At 46.3% G+C, this 14,137-nt stretch overlaps 1 protein-coding gene across 2 annotated transcripts in view; it reads right to left on the bottom strand.

The window, feature by feature from the left end:
• ripk4 (receptor-interacting serine-threonine kinase 4) overlaps positions 1–11,862 on the bottom strand; it is a 31,980-nt gene extending 20,118 nt beyond the window's left edge. Inside the window, exons 1-8 of one of the 2 annotated variants that reach the window (XR_006152541.1) lie at positions 11,535–11,862; positions 8,087–8,378; positions 6,856–7,004; positions 6,636–6,685; positions 5,502–5,660; positions 4,873–4,982; positions 4,158–4,401; positions 1,684–3,784 (exon numbers count right to left, since the gene is read on the bottom strand). Coding sequence is in view for 1 of the 2 variants with exons in the window: in XM_012827664.3 (XP_012683118.1) it covers positions 2,424–3,784; positions 4,158–4,401; positions 4,873–4,982; positions 5,502–5,660; positions 6,636–6,685; positions 6,856–7,004; positions 8,087–8,378; positions 11,535–11,716 (2,547 nt within the window). In the remaining variant the exon portion in view is untranslated. Of the gene's footprint in view, positions 1–1,412; positions 3,785–4,157; positions 4,402–4,872; positions 4,983–5,501; positions 5,661–6,635; positions 6,686–6,855; positions 7,005–8,086; positions 8,379–11,534 lie in introns of those variants that run through there. The other variant, XM_012827664.3, reaches the window with a different exon arrangement.
• Between the last annotated feature and the right edge of the window lie 2,275 nt (positions 11,863–14,137).

Below are 14,137 nucleotides of genomic sequence, written 5' to 3'. Positions count from 1 at the left end.
GCCCAGTAAGGTGCACTATTCACATAGTAGGTGGCATGTCTCCCATGCCAGGATGTGTGGGCAGTGCCAGTCTGCAGAGTTCCTGGTATGGTGTGGCCTACATGAGAGGCACATAGGTGCCAAGTCTTCAATATATTCACATGTAGATTCTGCAAACCTCAGGAAAAGCACTCAAGCAGAATATGTGATGATGTTGAGGTTTTACAAAAACAAAATGACAGTACCTGGTGGGACAGTAGGCTCTCTAAACATGCTCTGTGCAGACGCATCCAGCTGCCACTGCCTCAGGCCAGACGCTTATATCAGAGAGAGAAGGAGTTTACGATTCTAGTCTTTGAAGACGAGTAGGGCAAAAAAAACATGTACCTTATAGGTGCAGCCCGTGATTCTATTCCAAAACACTTTTTGTGGAATTCAGCAAATTGCTCTTTATTATTATAATTGGTCCTCTAGTTGTCCGTACTGGACAACTTTTTGGTATTTCTTACACACTCCTGCCTCTGTGAATGGGAAACAAACATAGTGGCTCGGACCGAGCCATAAAGAAATCGCAGCCAATCAACACGGTGCTCCAGGAGCACAGAAGGGAGAGGTGTAATTTGATTGGCTGTTGAGCTCAGACATCAACAACCTTTAGCAAAACCAGAACCGAATCGCGGACTGCACTTTACCTTTACCTTAGCATAACTGTCAGTCCCTTTAGACTAGAGGTAAGAACATGATTTCATGTCATTTGTGATTTTGATATTCTGATATACATTTTAAAAGCAAAATGGTATGAAACACTTTCACGTAAAAAACGATATCCTAAAAAGCTATCTATCCAAGTGTGAACACATAAAAGTTTCCCTTGACTGGTTATGCGGTCATAAAATGTAAATGAATTGTTGACTACCTGGAGTGACATCATCAGTTGACTGTTGTGTAGGAATGCAAACTCCTCTGCCACTCCTCTGTATCATCACGTGATCTGTGGGAAGTGAACTTACTTCAACAGAAAAGCCTACTTGTTTCCAATAATATGATGAAGAGATCTAGGACAGCACCAACAATCTACTTTCTCTGTTCCAATGGCAACTTACAGTAAACAGAACACTGTAAGGACTTAACATTCTGTGAGGTGATTTTGGAATGTTATTTCTCAGAAAGGTTATAGTTACACTGTGGACCCTATTTTCAAATATTTTAACTTTGCCTCCAGAAATATTATGAAAGCCTTCACTTTATCAGCAAATGTCTTTTTCTCTAACTAAGCTACTACCGGTACATGGATGCATTTGTATGTGCCTTTTCATGTGTGGAGTAGGCTAACATTATTACCAGAAGAGTTTTTGTCAAGAACAGTTCTTTTTTTGTATGGATCCATCACTGCTTGTCTGTAAATGTATGACAAACAACACAGGCCAGGCCTCTTAACTTTAAATACATACAAGGGATTTTACTTTGCAATGAATAAAAAAGTGAAACTGTGCAAACACTATAGATACATGGTCAGACAGATACTGTGTACAAAAAGTATAGCTTAAAGACAATGACAATTAGGCATGAATATAAAAACAACACAGCACATTTTAAAAGAAACAATGTATATGAGGAATAATTTTGGCCAAATTTGAGGCATTTGTCATTACACACATACATATAGTCTCTCTCTCTCTCCCCCCCCCCCCCTCTCTCTCAAACACACACACACACACACACACACACACACACTTTCCCTAAACACATTGCCCTAAACACATTGCCCTAACAGTCGGTCAGTTTGTCAATACTGCTGGTAACAGCATTTTTAAAATGACGTCTAGAGTGGTCTATATCCCTATGGCAACCTTGGGCTGTGGAACGTGGGTAAATGCCCAGTAGGATACATTATACCTTTAAATGTTAAACAGGTGACTTGGGTGATGAGGCCATAGAACACATATAACTAGTCGGCCATCAAAAGTGATTAAAAATAATTGGACAAGGCCAATAACAATGAACTGATGAGAAAAAGTAAAGATTTTTTTCTAGGTACACTGTGAGAAAAACAAAGAGTTGGTCTCCATTGTGGTAAAAGCAAACGACTTGCAGGTGACTGGTGAAGCTTTATCTTTCCAAGAATACATACTGAATGCCATTATCAAATTAATTACATTATGTACATCCATCCACCACACAACTGCCCCCCCCCCCCCTCAAGCCAAGAGTCCCGCTTTTCCTGCAGTCTCTGATTACATACATTTGCAAGGGGTGTGAATGTGTATATTCGTGTATTTGTGTGTAAGTGTATTTATCCTTGTCTGTATGTCTGTGTCTATGTGTCTAATGTGTGTGTGTGTGTGTGTGTATGTGTGTGTGTGTGTGTGTGTTTATGTTTAGCAGGGCGATAGCTGTATTGTCCGTGGTGTCTGGTTGCCCCCCCCCCCCTCCCGGGTCTCCACTCAGCACTGAGCAGAGGAACACAGTGCTCCTGCCCCCATCCCCACCTGTGGCGACTCTCCTGCCTCCTTCTCCGTCAGTTTTAGGATGAGCACCCTCCTCTGGAGCGGCAGAGCTGGCAGGGCCGGCTGAAGTGCCGGGCTCCTCTCGCCCAGCTGAGAGGCATCCTCCCTGGGTCCTGTGTGAGCGCACGGGGAGGGGGAGGCGTAGGCGGTAGCCGAGGGTGAGGGTGAGGACGAGGGCGAGGGCGAGAGCGAGGGCGAGGAGGTCGGCAGCTCCACGCCGTGGCTGAGCAGCAGGCAGATGACGCTGGTGTGGCCCCCGCGCACGGCCAGGTGCAGCGGCGTGAGCCCGTGCTCGTCCTGCACGTTCACCGCGTCCGGCCAGCTCTCCAGCAGCACCCTCATCACCTCGCAGTGACCCTCCTCGGCAGCCAGGTGACAGGCGGTACGCAGGGCCCGGGTGACGCTGCGCGGGTCGGCGTCGGCCTCTAGCAGCATCCTGGTGGTGGGTACGTGACCCCTCTGGGCGGCCAGGTGCAGGGCGGTGTGTCCCTGGGCGGTGCGGGCCTGGATGTCGGCGCCGTGCTTCACCAGGAGCCGCGAGGTGCTGGTGTGGCCGGTTTCCGCGGCGACGTGCAGCGGCGTGTGCATCCCGTCAGCCTGCAGGTGCACGTTGGCGCCCAGCTCCACCAGGATGCGTGCCACGCGGTACTGGCCCCGTTTGGAGGCCAGGTGCAGCGGCGTCTGCCCGTCTGTGGTCTGCCCGTCCACGTCGGCCCCTGCCTGCTTCACCAGCAGCTTCACGATGCCCAGGTGGCCCTGCCAGGCGGCCAGGTGCAGCGCCGTCCAGTCGTCCTTGCCCCTTATGTGCACGTCCACCCCGCGGCTCAGCAGCACACGGACCACCTGCTCCTGGCCGTGGTGGCAGGCGATTTGCGCGGGCGTTCGGCCCTGGGCGTCTGCCTCGTTGATGGAAGCCCCGCGTTCCAGTAGCAGCCTGGTCAACACCTCGTCCCCGTTCTGCGCAGCGAAGTGCAGCGGCGTGTACTGGTCCTCGTCCTTGGCGTTGACGTTGGTGGTCTTGCGGCTGAGCAGCACCTCGGCGATGCCCTTCAGGCGCTTCTCGGTGGCCAGGTGAAGGGGCGTGGCAGCGCGCGTGTCAGGCAGGTTGGGGTTGACGTTGCTGAGCAGCAGGAACTTGACGGCTTCCTCGTTGGACAGGCCCACGGCGTAGTGCAGGAGGCTGCCCCCGCCCTCCAGCAGCAGGTCCACGTCCTGGGGCTGCAGGATCTTCATCAGCTTGGTGATGTCCTCCGTACGGATGGCCTCACACAGCTTACGCCTCTGCACCTCGCCAGAGTCTGCCCAGTACATAAAGACACACAAATCACACACTGTATACACCGTATAATGCCAATAGTAATGTTAGTAATAGTATAATAATTATGCCTCATGAATGTCCTCAGTTGTAATAGGACCCATGTGACCCTACCCTAGTCTAACCCTAGACTATATAAAGAAAAAAAATGGAATCAATTCAAAATAGACTCAACTGTCATTTAAATCAAATCTGGACCCAAGAGCAAAATCACATAAACACAAATCATATAAACATCATAAAGCCGGTCTCTGTTATTCACTAACCGTTTGCAGCGGCCTCTTTTATTCACTAACCGTTTGCAGCGGTCTCTGTTATTCACTAACCGTTTGCAGCGGTCTCTGTTATTCACTAACCGTTTGCAGCGGTCTCTCTTTCGAAGGAGAGTGAGATGGAGCCCTGAGAGGAGAAGGCAGAGTCCACGGAGGAAATGCCCGACAGCCTCTTGCTGGTGTTGTCTTTGCTCTGGAGGAGGTCCTCCTTGACGGGACCGAAGCTGCGTGATATCCCCGAGTCGATCTGACTCAGCAGCTCCGACAGGCTGCAGTCCTTCTCGGGAAGCATGGCGGACTTTGGCCTCACCGGCTTCTGCTCTTTGGCCTGGGGGAAGAGCGGGAAACAGGAGCTGACGTCACTCTCACACTTAAAACGCAGTTATGCTGCTTACAGACTCCACAGCACAGCATTTCCCAAGTTAATGTATAATTTAATTTGGTTATATTAAGCTGACGATTGTGATCGGTGACGGGAAAAATTAGTCACACAGTGGTAAATATTTATTAATGATTGTTCACTAGATGTTAAAGTGACTCTCTGTCTGTTAAGTATAAGTAAATGTTTGCACAAACTCTAATTAAACCATGCTGCAAGACAACTTTTTTTTGGCCGTGATGTGAGGACCAAAGCTTATAGGCTTGCTTGCCGAGAATAGCATATGCCATTGTATTGCCAAATCACTGACTCACAACTTTGTGTGACAGTGAGAAGAACACGAGAGAGAAAGAGAGAGAGAGAAAGAGAAATAAAGAAAGAGGTTCAGTGAACAGATGAATAGGGGCATTGTGTTTGTACCTGGTCAGCAGGTCTTAGTGTGGAGCAGGGACTGGTATGGAGCTCTAAGGTGGAGCCTTTGTTTTCCTCCCTTGGCCTGGAATACAGTTCCTCTGCCTCTGAAGTGATCTCTAAACGCCACCATAAACAACATCAAAGCATCAGAACAGCTCATCAGAACAGCTCATCAGTCAGGCAGAGCCAGGCTTCCTACCCCCACCCACTTCATGGATGACTTAGTCAAGTTAGTTTGCCAACGGAGCCCTTTTGAAGTTAGTTGTGATGTCTGAGGATGACATCATCTATGAGTTTAAGAACCTACTTTAACCAGCACACTGACATCCTAATGGAGGTATACAGGCATATGTATGTATATGTATAATGTTAAATAGATGCTAGATGTTAGATTATATTACCACCCTAACCAGTATAACCAACATAAGCTGAGAGATAAGTATGCGTTGTTATTATGGGTCCCCCATTGGGTCCCCCTTATGAGTTGGGTTCTGCTCAAGGTTTCTTCCTGTTGAAAGGAAGTTTTCCTTGCCACCATTGCCTTAGTGCTTGCTCTAGGGGGTCCTGCATCTTTAACTGGTAAGTATATTTATGTGTCTATTTCGGGTGAGCAGAAAGAGAGAAGGCAGGCGTACCCTGGAAGTTGGGTCTGTCGCTGGGGGAGTCTGCCCAGCACCTCTGCATGAGGGCCAGGAAGCCGGCGCAGGCCGGGGGGCGACTGCGGGGCACCGCACTCAGGTCGGGGCGAGCCCCCTTCACGACCTTCACCATGATGTGGAGGATGTTGGTGTCCCCTGTCAGTGGAGGAACACATGCCATTAGAAAATGAACCCTGGCATAACTAAACTGATGTTCTGGCAGCTATGGCCAGAAGCATGCATGGTTTAACACAAATGGAAGGGGGAAAAAGTCAAAGATTTCTGATTTCATGAAAAATTATGCTGTGACCTCTGATTAGTTAGTTCAAGGCCACAAAGTAGTGCTTCACTTACGAAGTAGTGTCTACCTGCCAGGATTATTTAAACTGGACTGTACTTGTGCCTGTTATGCAAGCAAAATACATACAATACAAGTATGCCGTCTGTTTAGTTTTCTGCATGAACTTGGATGTTTATTTCGGTTTGTAACAACCACCTATTGTGTACGATCAAACAGAACGGAAGTTACTCAGACAAAAATGTCCTTGACTGATTTTACGTGATAATGATATGACTAATGACTTGATGGTGTGATAACAACCTGTGGAATGCATTTTAAGATTAGCCGTGGAAAACTTTTACCTGCTCGTGACCTTCCCCGGGCCCACTGACCCCATAATTCACTGGCTAGTCATGGGCTGAAGGTATTCAGAAAATGCTGAGGTCTCTGGCTGGCCCATATTTACTGAGACCGGTTGGGGATGCAACAGAACTGGCTAGGCTTTTGTTTAGCTATGCTGAGTCGGCTGCTGGTCTTGGGCCAAGTTAATGGCCGCGTGTTCATGCCCACTTTTCACCTCACACCATCCAATAAGCTGCCACAGGGCATCTGATACACCCAAGGCACAATGCCCGCTGCCAGCCTACAGCTGGTCACCTGATCTAGGAGCGGGCAAGGCAAACCTGCCAAACACATGATAGGAGCTCTGCCTTTTTTATGCCGTTTGAATTACCTGAGGGTCAAAAAAGCCCTTATAGCGACCTGACATATTGGCTATTCTGACAGAACCTGCTCCGAATGGTTTCAGTGCCATCTAAAAAAAAACTTGACAGAGCCTTCATGTGCGTTACCTTGATATGGCTTCTTTTGTGTCAGAATTCCCCAGATTACAATGGCAAAGCTGAAATAGAGAAACAACATGTTAGATGGCTGACCACAATAACAGCATTTATAGCCACGAAAGGAACTGTTTGAAAGTCTATTGTGCTTGGTAATTTAAGGATCTATCAAATGGCTCAGCGAGTGAGTCTGGTGAGGGGCAGGTGAGGGACTGTGTGAAATAAAGCTGACCTGTACACATCGTGCTTGGTGTCGGAGACCCTGTCCTTCTGGATGATCCTCTCTGGGGGCAGGTACGCGATCGTGCCGCAGAAGCCATCACGGCTTATGTCGTCAGCCTGGGAGAAGCCATTCCACCTGGCCAGCCCAAAGTCTGAGATCTGGCAACAACAAACAGAGAGAGAGAGAGTGAGAGAGAGAGAACGAAAGAAAGAGAGAAAGAGAGAGAGAGAGAGAGAAAAAAAAAACAGGCTAGATTTAGATTCTACAGGTGCAAGTTCATGTGCGAAGAAAATGCGGTATGTGACCCGGGGGTGCGTTGTACTGATCCCAGGTGTGTGTGTGTGTTCCCACGTGTTCATTTGTGTGTATTAGTGTGCATATGTGTGTGCGTGCTTGTTCGTGTTCGAGTGAGTGTGTGTGTGTGTATGTAGGTGTGCTTGCCTGCGCGTGTGTGCGTGTGGCTGCTGTGTGTTAACCCGTCCCACTGCAGCTTGTTGAGACCGGTCCCGGCAGCATGTTTACATGGACTCTTCCCCAGTACATGGACTCTTCGTGCCGGCTCCCACCCACTCCCACATTACTCATTCATTGGGATACGCGCAGGTAGGAACGGTGGGAAAGTATTTTTATTTGGCCTCAGGGAATCCACAAAGTCTGTAAATGCAAAGGAGCCGTGGCTACCCGCCCCCGCTTCCAGGGACGTACCGTGGAGCACTGAATGGACACGTTTCTTTACTACCCTCCCAGATCTAACTGCATGTGTATGGTCATGAGGGGAACAGTGCTGAACGATGATAGATGCTCACACTCTAATACAGGGGCCACACCTCGTAGGGGCCACACTCTAATACAGGGGCCACACTTCATAGGGGCCACACTCTTATACAGGGGCCTCACCCCATAGAGGCCACACTCTCCAGACTCCATAGTCTAATATTTAACAGGACCTTTTGTTATGCAACACAGAACTAGTGGGGTAGGTTTACCAGTAATGTTTGGTTTTGCAGATTTCCCTGCCCCCAGTATTATGACATGAAAGGATAAGAGAAGATTGTGTAAGAAAGTCACATGGCCTTTTATATATATATATTTCAGTAAGACAGAAGCACTCAAGTTTGACAATCTGATCTATAAGACCACAGATCAGATAAACTTCTGCAGTGGGGGTGTGTGTGGGAGGGGCTGGTGCTACTACACATCATAAAGAGGTGATGATCTTCCTTGGGCCGGAGTGTCTCACCTTGACGTGGTAGTGCGCGTCCAGCAGGATGTTGGCTGGCTTGAGATCCAGGTGCAGCAGGGGAGGACTCATGCAGTGCAGGAAGTTCATGCCCACGGCCGTCTCGTGTGTGATGCGGAAGCGCAGGCCCCAGGGCATGGGCTCGGAGGCCAGCAGGGACTCCAGGGAGCCCATCTCCATGTACTCCATCACCAGGCCCTGCGGGTCGCTGCAGATGCCGTACACCGGCAGGATGTAGCGGAACTTGGCAGCCTCCATCTTCTTGGCCTCCTCCAGAAGCTCGGCACGTTCCCTGAGGGGGAAGAGTGACAGCGGCCATAACTAATCATGACTGTGACTCAGATGTTACTGTGCGAGCAATGAGTGCAGTGTCTTATCCTTTGTGTAATGTCTATGGTACCGGAGGGACTGAATTCAATGAGTGCAGTGTCTCTTCCTTTGTGCAATGTCTATAGTACCGAAGGAACTGAAGTTGCCACTTGCAGTTTTATTTTCAGTGTTTTCAGGTGCCCAAGAGATGCCCAAGAGATGTTTCTGTGTGAGCAAGACAACACACAGGGGTCCCTGATATCTTAAGTACACGGTAAAGCAAGCTGCAGATGTTTCCTTAAAGAAGCTAAATGTTATGTGAGTATACTTTTTATTTCCTGTTTGTCTATCTTTATCTTAACACAGAGCAAATGAAATACCCATTCACACACAGACTAGACATTCTCAAATAATGAACACAGAGTTAGGCTATTAGACTATTTAATGGCAAGATAATAATAGTATATAATAATAACTAGATATTTGTCACAGTCATGAAAAAGGTTAATGTAGTATTATTATTGGAGAAGTAGTAGACAGGTCTGTCACCTACAAATATAATTCTGCAGCATACCATGAATTAAAAAACCATGAAAAAATAAAGCTCTGTTAAGACTACCACAGCTCTTTCTTCCTTCTGCATTCTGGTATGTGTAGTTCTGGAGGTTCAGAGGCTCCACTCTGTGTATTTACAGATATCTCATTTCCTCTGAGCTCTTGCACAACCTGTGTGCAATCTCAGGTACCATCAGCAACAGGATGTGTGAAGAGTCGCCAGACATGATTTAAGACACACTGAACATTATGGAGACGCTGTTTAACACAGCTGCCTTTTTCTCCCCATGAATGACAGATTAGAGGACTGTGTGTTTGGCAAGGGTGAGGACTCACACTCTTTTCTGCTTTTACAGCTTTTATCTTCCAGGTAATCACTGACTAATCATTGCCACTGAAATTTACCTCACACTGAGCACGCTCAGACATCCTCAGACATTATAAACGCAAGAAATGAAATACTATCACTTGCAACCGGCAGTCCAGCAAACATTCGGGTATTTATGAGCAGTCATCCAACTTCACAACGTCTTTCGTGGGATACAGGGCATTTTATAGAAACAGAGGCTAATTTGAGAGCAAATTAGTTTTTTAAAACTCCAAACACCAAACTACAAAATGGGGGCTGGAGGTTGGAGGTAAATTGAGAAGTGAGTGTTTGCACTTTTGGTTAATCCTTCACTAAACCCCCATCCCTCCCCTTCAGCTCCCCATCAAGCCCTGAGGACGTGAACAATGCTTCTTTTTTTCAGCCCTCTTCCTTAACACCACGCAGGGACCAGTTGGACCTGTTCTGCTGCCTGGCACATTGTCTCTGTAAACAGGGACAGGGCAGGAGCTGGCAGGGACAAAGGCCAAACTGTGTGGCGATATCTGTCTGCGTGTCTGCGTACTCAGTCTGACATGGCTTCAACCTGTCTGTCTATACTGTCAGGTAGCTGTCCAATTCCCCCGTTGAGCTATATGAAGCATGCAAATACACACACACACACACTTTTTGGTTTGTGTATTTACATGACAGATTGTTGAAGTTGGAGTGTAGAATTGTCCATAGCTCACTAGTAACTCCTGCCTCTTAAATAAGTTCACCTGCTTGTCTGTTCAGAAGCAGGGAAAGATTCCTATTTATAATACAAGTCTTTATCTACCTTTGCAGACAGGTAGACATTCGTTGAAAAAAACGAACTGTACCTCCACCGTGAATACCCAGCTCAGTTCAGTTAACAGAATGCCATACAAATTGTTGCAATTACACCACACTCTGCTGCAGTGTAGGTCATGTTTTTCAACATTTTCAACATAGAATTTATGGACACTTTGGTACATTTCATGTCATATCATGTCATATTGTGGTTCCAAAGTGACAAGTGACCTGGTTAGATTCCATTTGAATGTCACAGTGAATTACCGAGTTTATACTTAATATACGTTCATTTTCAATTGCTGTTATGCAGAACATTCTCATTCCTGCCAAATCTGAAAACACCTGCTATGTGGACTGACAACAGGTGGTCTTTTTTCAATCAACAAAAGGCAGGTACATTCCGACGTAGCCACAGCACATTTACAAAAGTCACAGAGTGCTGACTAATGTCATCATTCATTAATTGTGGTAGTGGCTGAGGAGTAAAAGTCCACACAGAGGCCAGACAAACACACACACGCACACTCACAAGTACGCACCAAGCACGCGCACACACACACACACACACACGCACACTCACAAGCACGCGCATACACACACACACACTCACAAGCCAGACCCACACACACACACACACACACACACACACACACACGCCACACACACACTCGAAGTCTCTTGTGAGGTGTTTGAGGAAAAAATGGTGTCTGTGTAAGTAAATAGGTGAATGTATTCAGATCTCAAATCAAGTCCCTCTGAGGGGTTAAACATCTGACTTTTAAAATGTGAAAACACCTGACCCAAATGAACACCAGTGTGGTACCCACAAAAGATCTGTAAAATCTCAGGCTGTTGAGAAAAGATCTGGCTACAAGGAGACATGGGTGATTCCAGAGAGGATTTGTGTTTATGTGCCATGATTCAGCAAGTGCAGTATGTTAATGTATGTATGTAATGTCAGGTATGTAATTACTGTATGGAATGAGACCATTCATATTATGGGTACTGAGTACATTTATGAATATGGTTTTCAGCCAATGTCTCAGTCAACATCCAACACTAAATTCATGTATGACCTGACGTCAGCTTTAAACCAGTTTCCCAGAATATTGTTTTGGAAATTTTGGAGTCAACAAATTCATCTTTCTGACTGAAAGAAAACAACACACCCTCCCTCCCTTAAAATCCAAGTGATAGCACACATATCAAAGCTTCTAGTTCTAAGGCATTCCAAATGCAGGTTGCCATGACCCAGGTAGCACATTCCAAACAGCAAAAAAAACAAACACCACTTTAACCTGAGCATACAAACACAGTTTAACTGGTGATCTAACATCTTTGTGCGTAGTCAGTCACAGAGTCGAGTGTTTTTAGTGTGTGAATGAAAAGAGTTCTGTGACTGGCCCACAGAGAGGAAGAGAATGTAAAAGCATAACTCACTTGTCATCCACATGTAAGCTCGGAGGGCATTTGATAGCCAGCCATGTCTTCCACTGTACGTGTCGTACTTTGTACACTTGGCCAAATCCTCCTGAGCCTATCTTTTCCCAGCTCAAAAATTCACAAGAGTCAAACAGTTTCAGCAGCCCCATATTTCCTGGGGAGTTCTCCAACACATCCATCTTCTTGTTTCTTGTTGAACAATGTGTGTTTGTGAAGCAGGTTTTCAAAAAAATATCCTCTGTAGTTCCTTTCACCAGTCTTTCCACCGTCTCTCTCTCTCTCTCTCTCTCTCTCCCTCACCTGGTTTACTGTGAGCTCTTCCTTGTTTTTTTCCCCCTTCAGTCTGTTTCAGAGAGGTTCCTGTCTGGCCCTGCCCACTGACCAGGTGAAGGGAGGGGCCTGGCCCGTGACATCACATCCTGTGTGTAGCACTAGGTAAATATTGTGTCACAGGTGAAACAAAATGGAGACATTATCGTCTCACGTTCCACCCTCTCTTTACAATGTGTTAGCGTTCCTCTCTGACCTCTGGCCCTCGAGCATCGTCTTTGTGGGTTTCTCCCTGAGTGTCTGTTTATATTGTTACAGTATCCGTGTCATTTAATGCCAGAGGATAGCCTAGCGTCAGGCTAAAAAAGCCTCCTCGTTTTTTCCCTCCCTCTGAGAATCATTCCATGCTCCCCCCTGTCTCAGCACAAGCCTGTGAAAAGCTGCAGGGGGATTCCCCCCCCCCTCAAAAGATTGTTATGCGATAGGCCAGAGACTCCAGTGACTGGCGCATACCTTCCCCAGGCCCTCGGAGGCGCAGCTAATGTCATTCATGCCTGACCTTACGCTGCCTGAGCCACAGCCCTCTGCCTGCCTGCCTGTCTGTCCGTCTGACTGACTGGGGCCCTTTTGTTTCCACTGAGTGTTGAGAAATTAGACTGACTCAGCATGCCTCGCACACACCCATGGTCACAGTCAGTAGGCAAAGTCTGGCTTTTATTTACCAGCTGGTCACTGCTAGGAGATAGAGGTGTGAGGAAAACGTGTGGGAGTTAAAAATGTGTATTATTCAAATAAAGAAAATAAAAAAGGTCCTGGCTTGCAAAGGTTCCAAAGGTCAACAGTTCTGTTGCTGTGAGTAGCTAAGTGTGTAAAAGATGATTTCCTGCCCATGATTTCCAAAAGGCAAACAGTTAAGGTGACACATTTCTTTAATATTTTAAGCAAGATTAGTTTTCTTCTTTCCATCTTTTACAGTTTCAAACTAACAAAAATGGAAAAGGGACCGAAGCAAAAGTTTGGGCAGCCAGTCAGTACTTAGCAACCCCCCCTTTGGCAAGTGTCACACCTTGTAAGAGCTTTGTGTGGCCAGGTAACCTTTGAGTTCTTGTGTGGGGGATTTGCACCCATTCCTCCATGCATAAGGCTTCTAGTTCTGTGAGATTGTTGAGCTGTTTTGCATGCACTGCTATTTTGAGGTCTATCCAAATGTATGGGGATGTTTAGGTCAGGGGACTGTGAGGGCCATAGCAAAACCTTAAGACCTTACGCATTGTGAGGTAATCCACTGTGGATTTTGAGGGTGTGTTTAGGATCATTATCCTGTTGTAGAAGCCATCTTCTTTTCATCTTAATTTTGTTTTTACAGATGGTATGATGTTTACTTCCAGAATTTGCTGGGATGTAATTGAATCTATTCTTCCCTCTATCAGTGAAACGTTCCTCTTGCCACTGGCTGTGTTTAACAGTTGGAGAGGTGTTCTTTTCATGAAACTCTGTTCCCCTTTTTCTCCAAACATACCTGTGCTCACTGTGGCCATCAGTCCACAGGAGCTGAAATGTGTGGTGAGGATGCAGGAAAGGTTTTTCTGATGGCTCTCTGATGACTTTTAGAGTCAAACAAGGGTTTTGATTTGCCTTTCTAGCAATCCTGCAAGCAGTTCTGCCGAAAAGTTTCCTTGGTCCTCCAGACCTCTCCTTGACCTCCGGCATGCCTGTTAACTGACATTTCTGAATTTCGTTACGAAGTGAGGACACGGCTTCCTGAAAACACTTTGCTATCCTCTTATGACCTCCTCCTGCATCAATTATTTCAATTTTTAAAATAATTTTATTTTCAGAGTGCAAGGCATGGCTGCTGATTGTTGGGATTAAGGTTTGAGGAGTCAGAAACAGTATTTATGAAGCTTTGAAATTTGCTGCATTTGGCCTTTCCTAATGATGATCGCAGACAAGCCTAACAAGCCTGACGCTAACAAGCTAATTAAGGTCCAAGACTTTAGTAAAACATATTCTCTCTACGCTCTTTTCCTTTTTTCACTCTAAAATTGTGCAAAACTAAAATAATACACCAGTCTTGCTTAAAATATCAAATCGAATGTTTGATCTTTAACTTTAAGTCTTTTGGAGATCGGTTCAACTTGTACTCACTTTATTCACAGAAACAGAAGTTTTGACCAGGGGTGACCATGCCACTGTAGATACTCATGTAGATGAACAAAATTAGTTTAGTTTGAATGTTGAAGACGTGAAAAAAGACTTGGATGCGGTTGTACTGACAATCACAGAACACATGCTTGAAGGAGATAAGAAGTGTTTTATGGTCAGCGCTG

Source organism: Clupea harengus, chromosome 8 (genome assembly GCF_900700415.2).
Source record: "Clupea harengus chromosome 8, Ch_v2.0.2, whole genome shotgun sequence".
Lineage (NCBI taxonomy): Eukaryota > Metazoa > Chordata > Actinopteri > Clupeiformes > Clupeidae > Clupea > Clupea harengus.
This window is presented reverse-complemented; position numbering and strand designations above follow the sequence as displayed.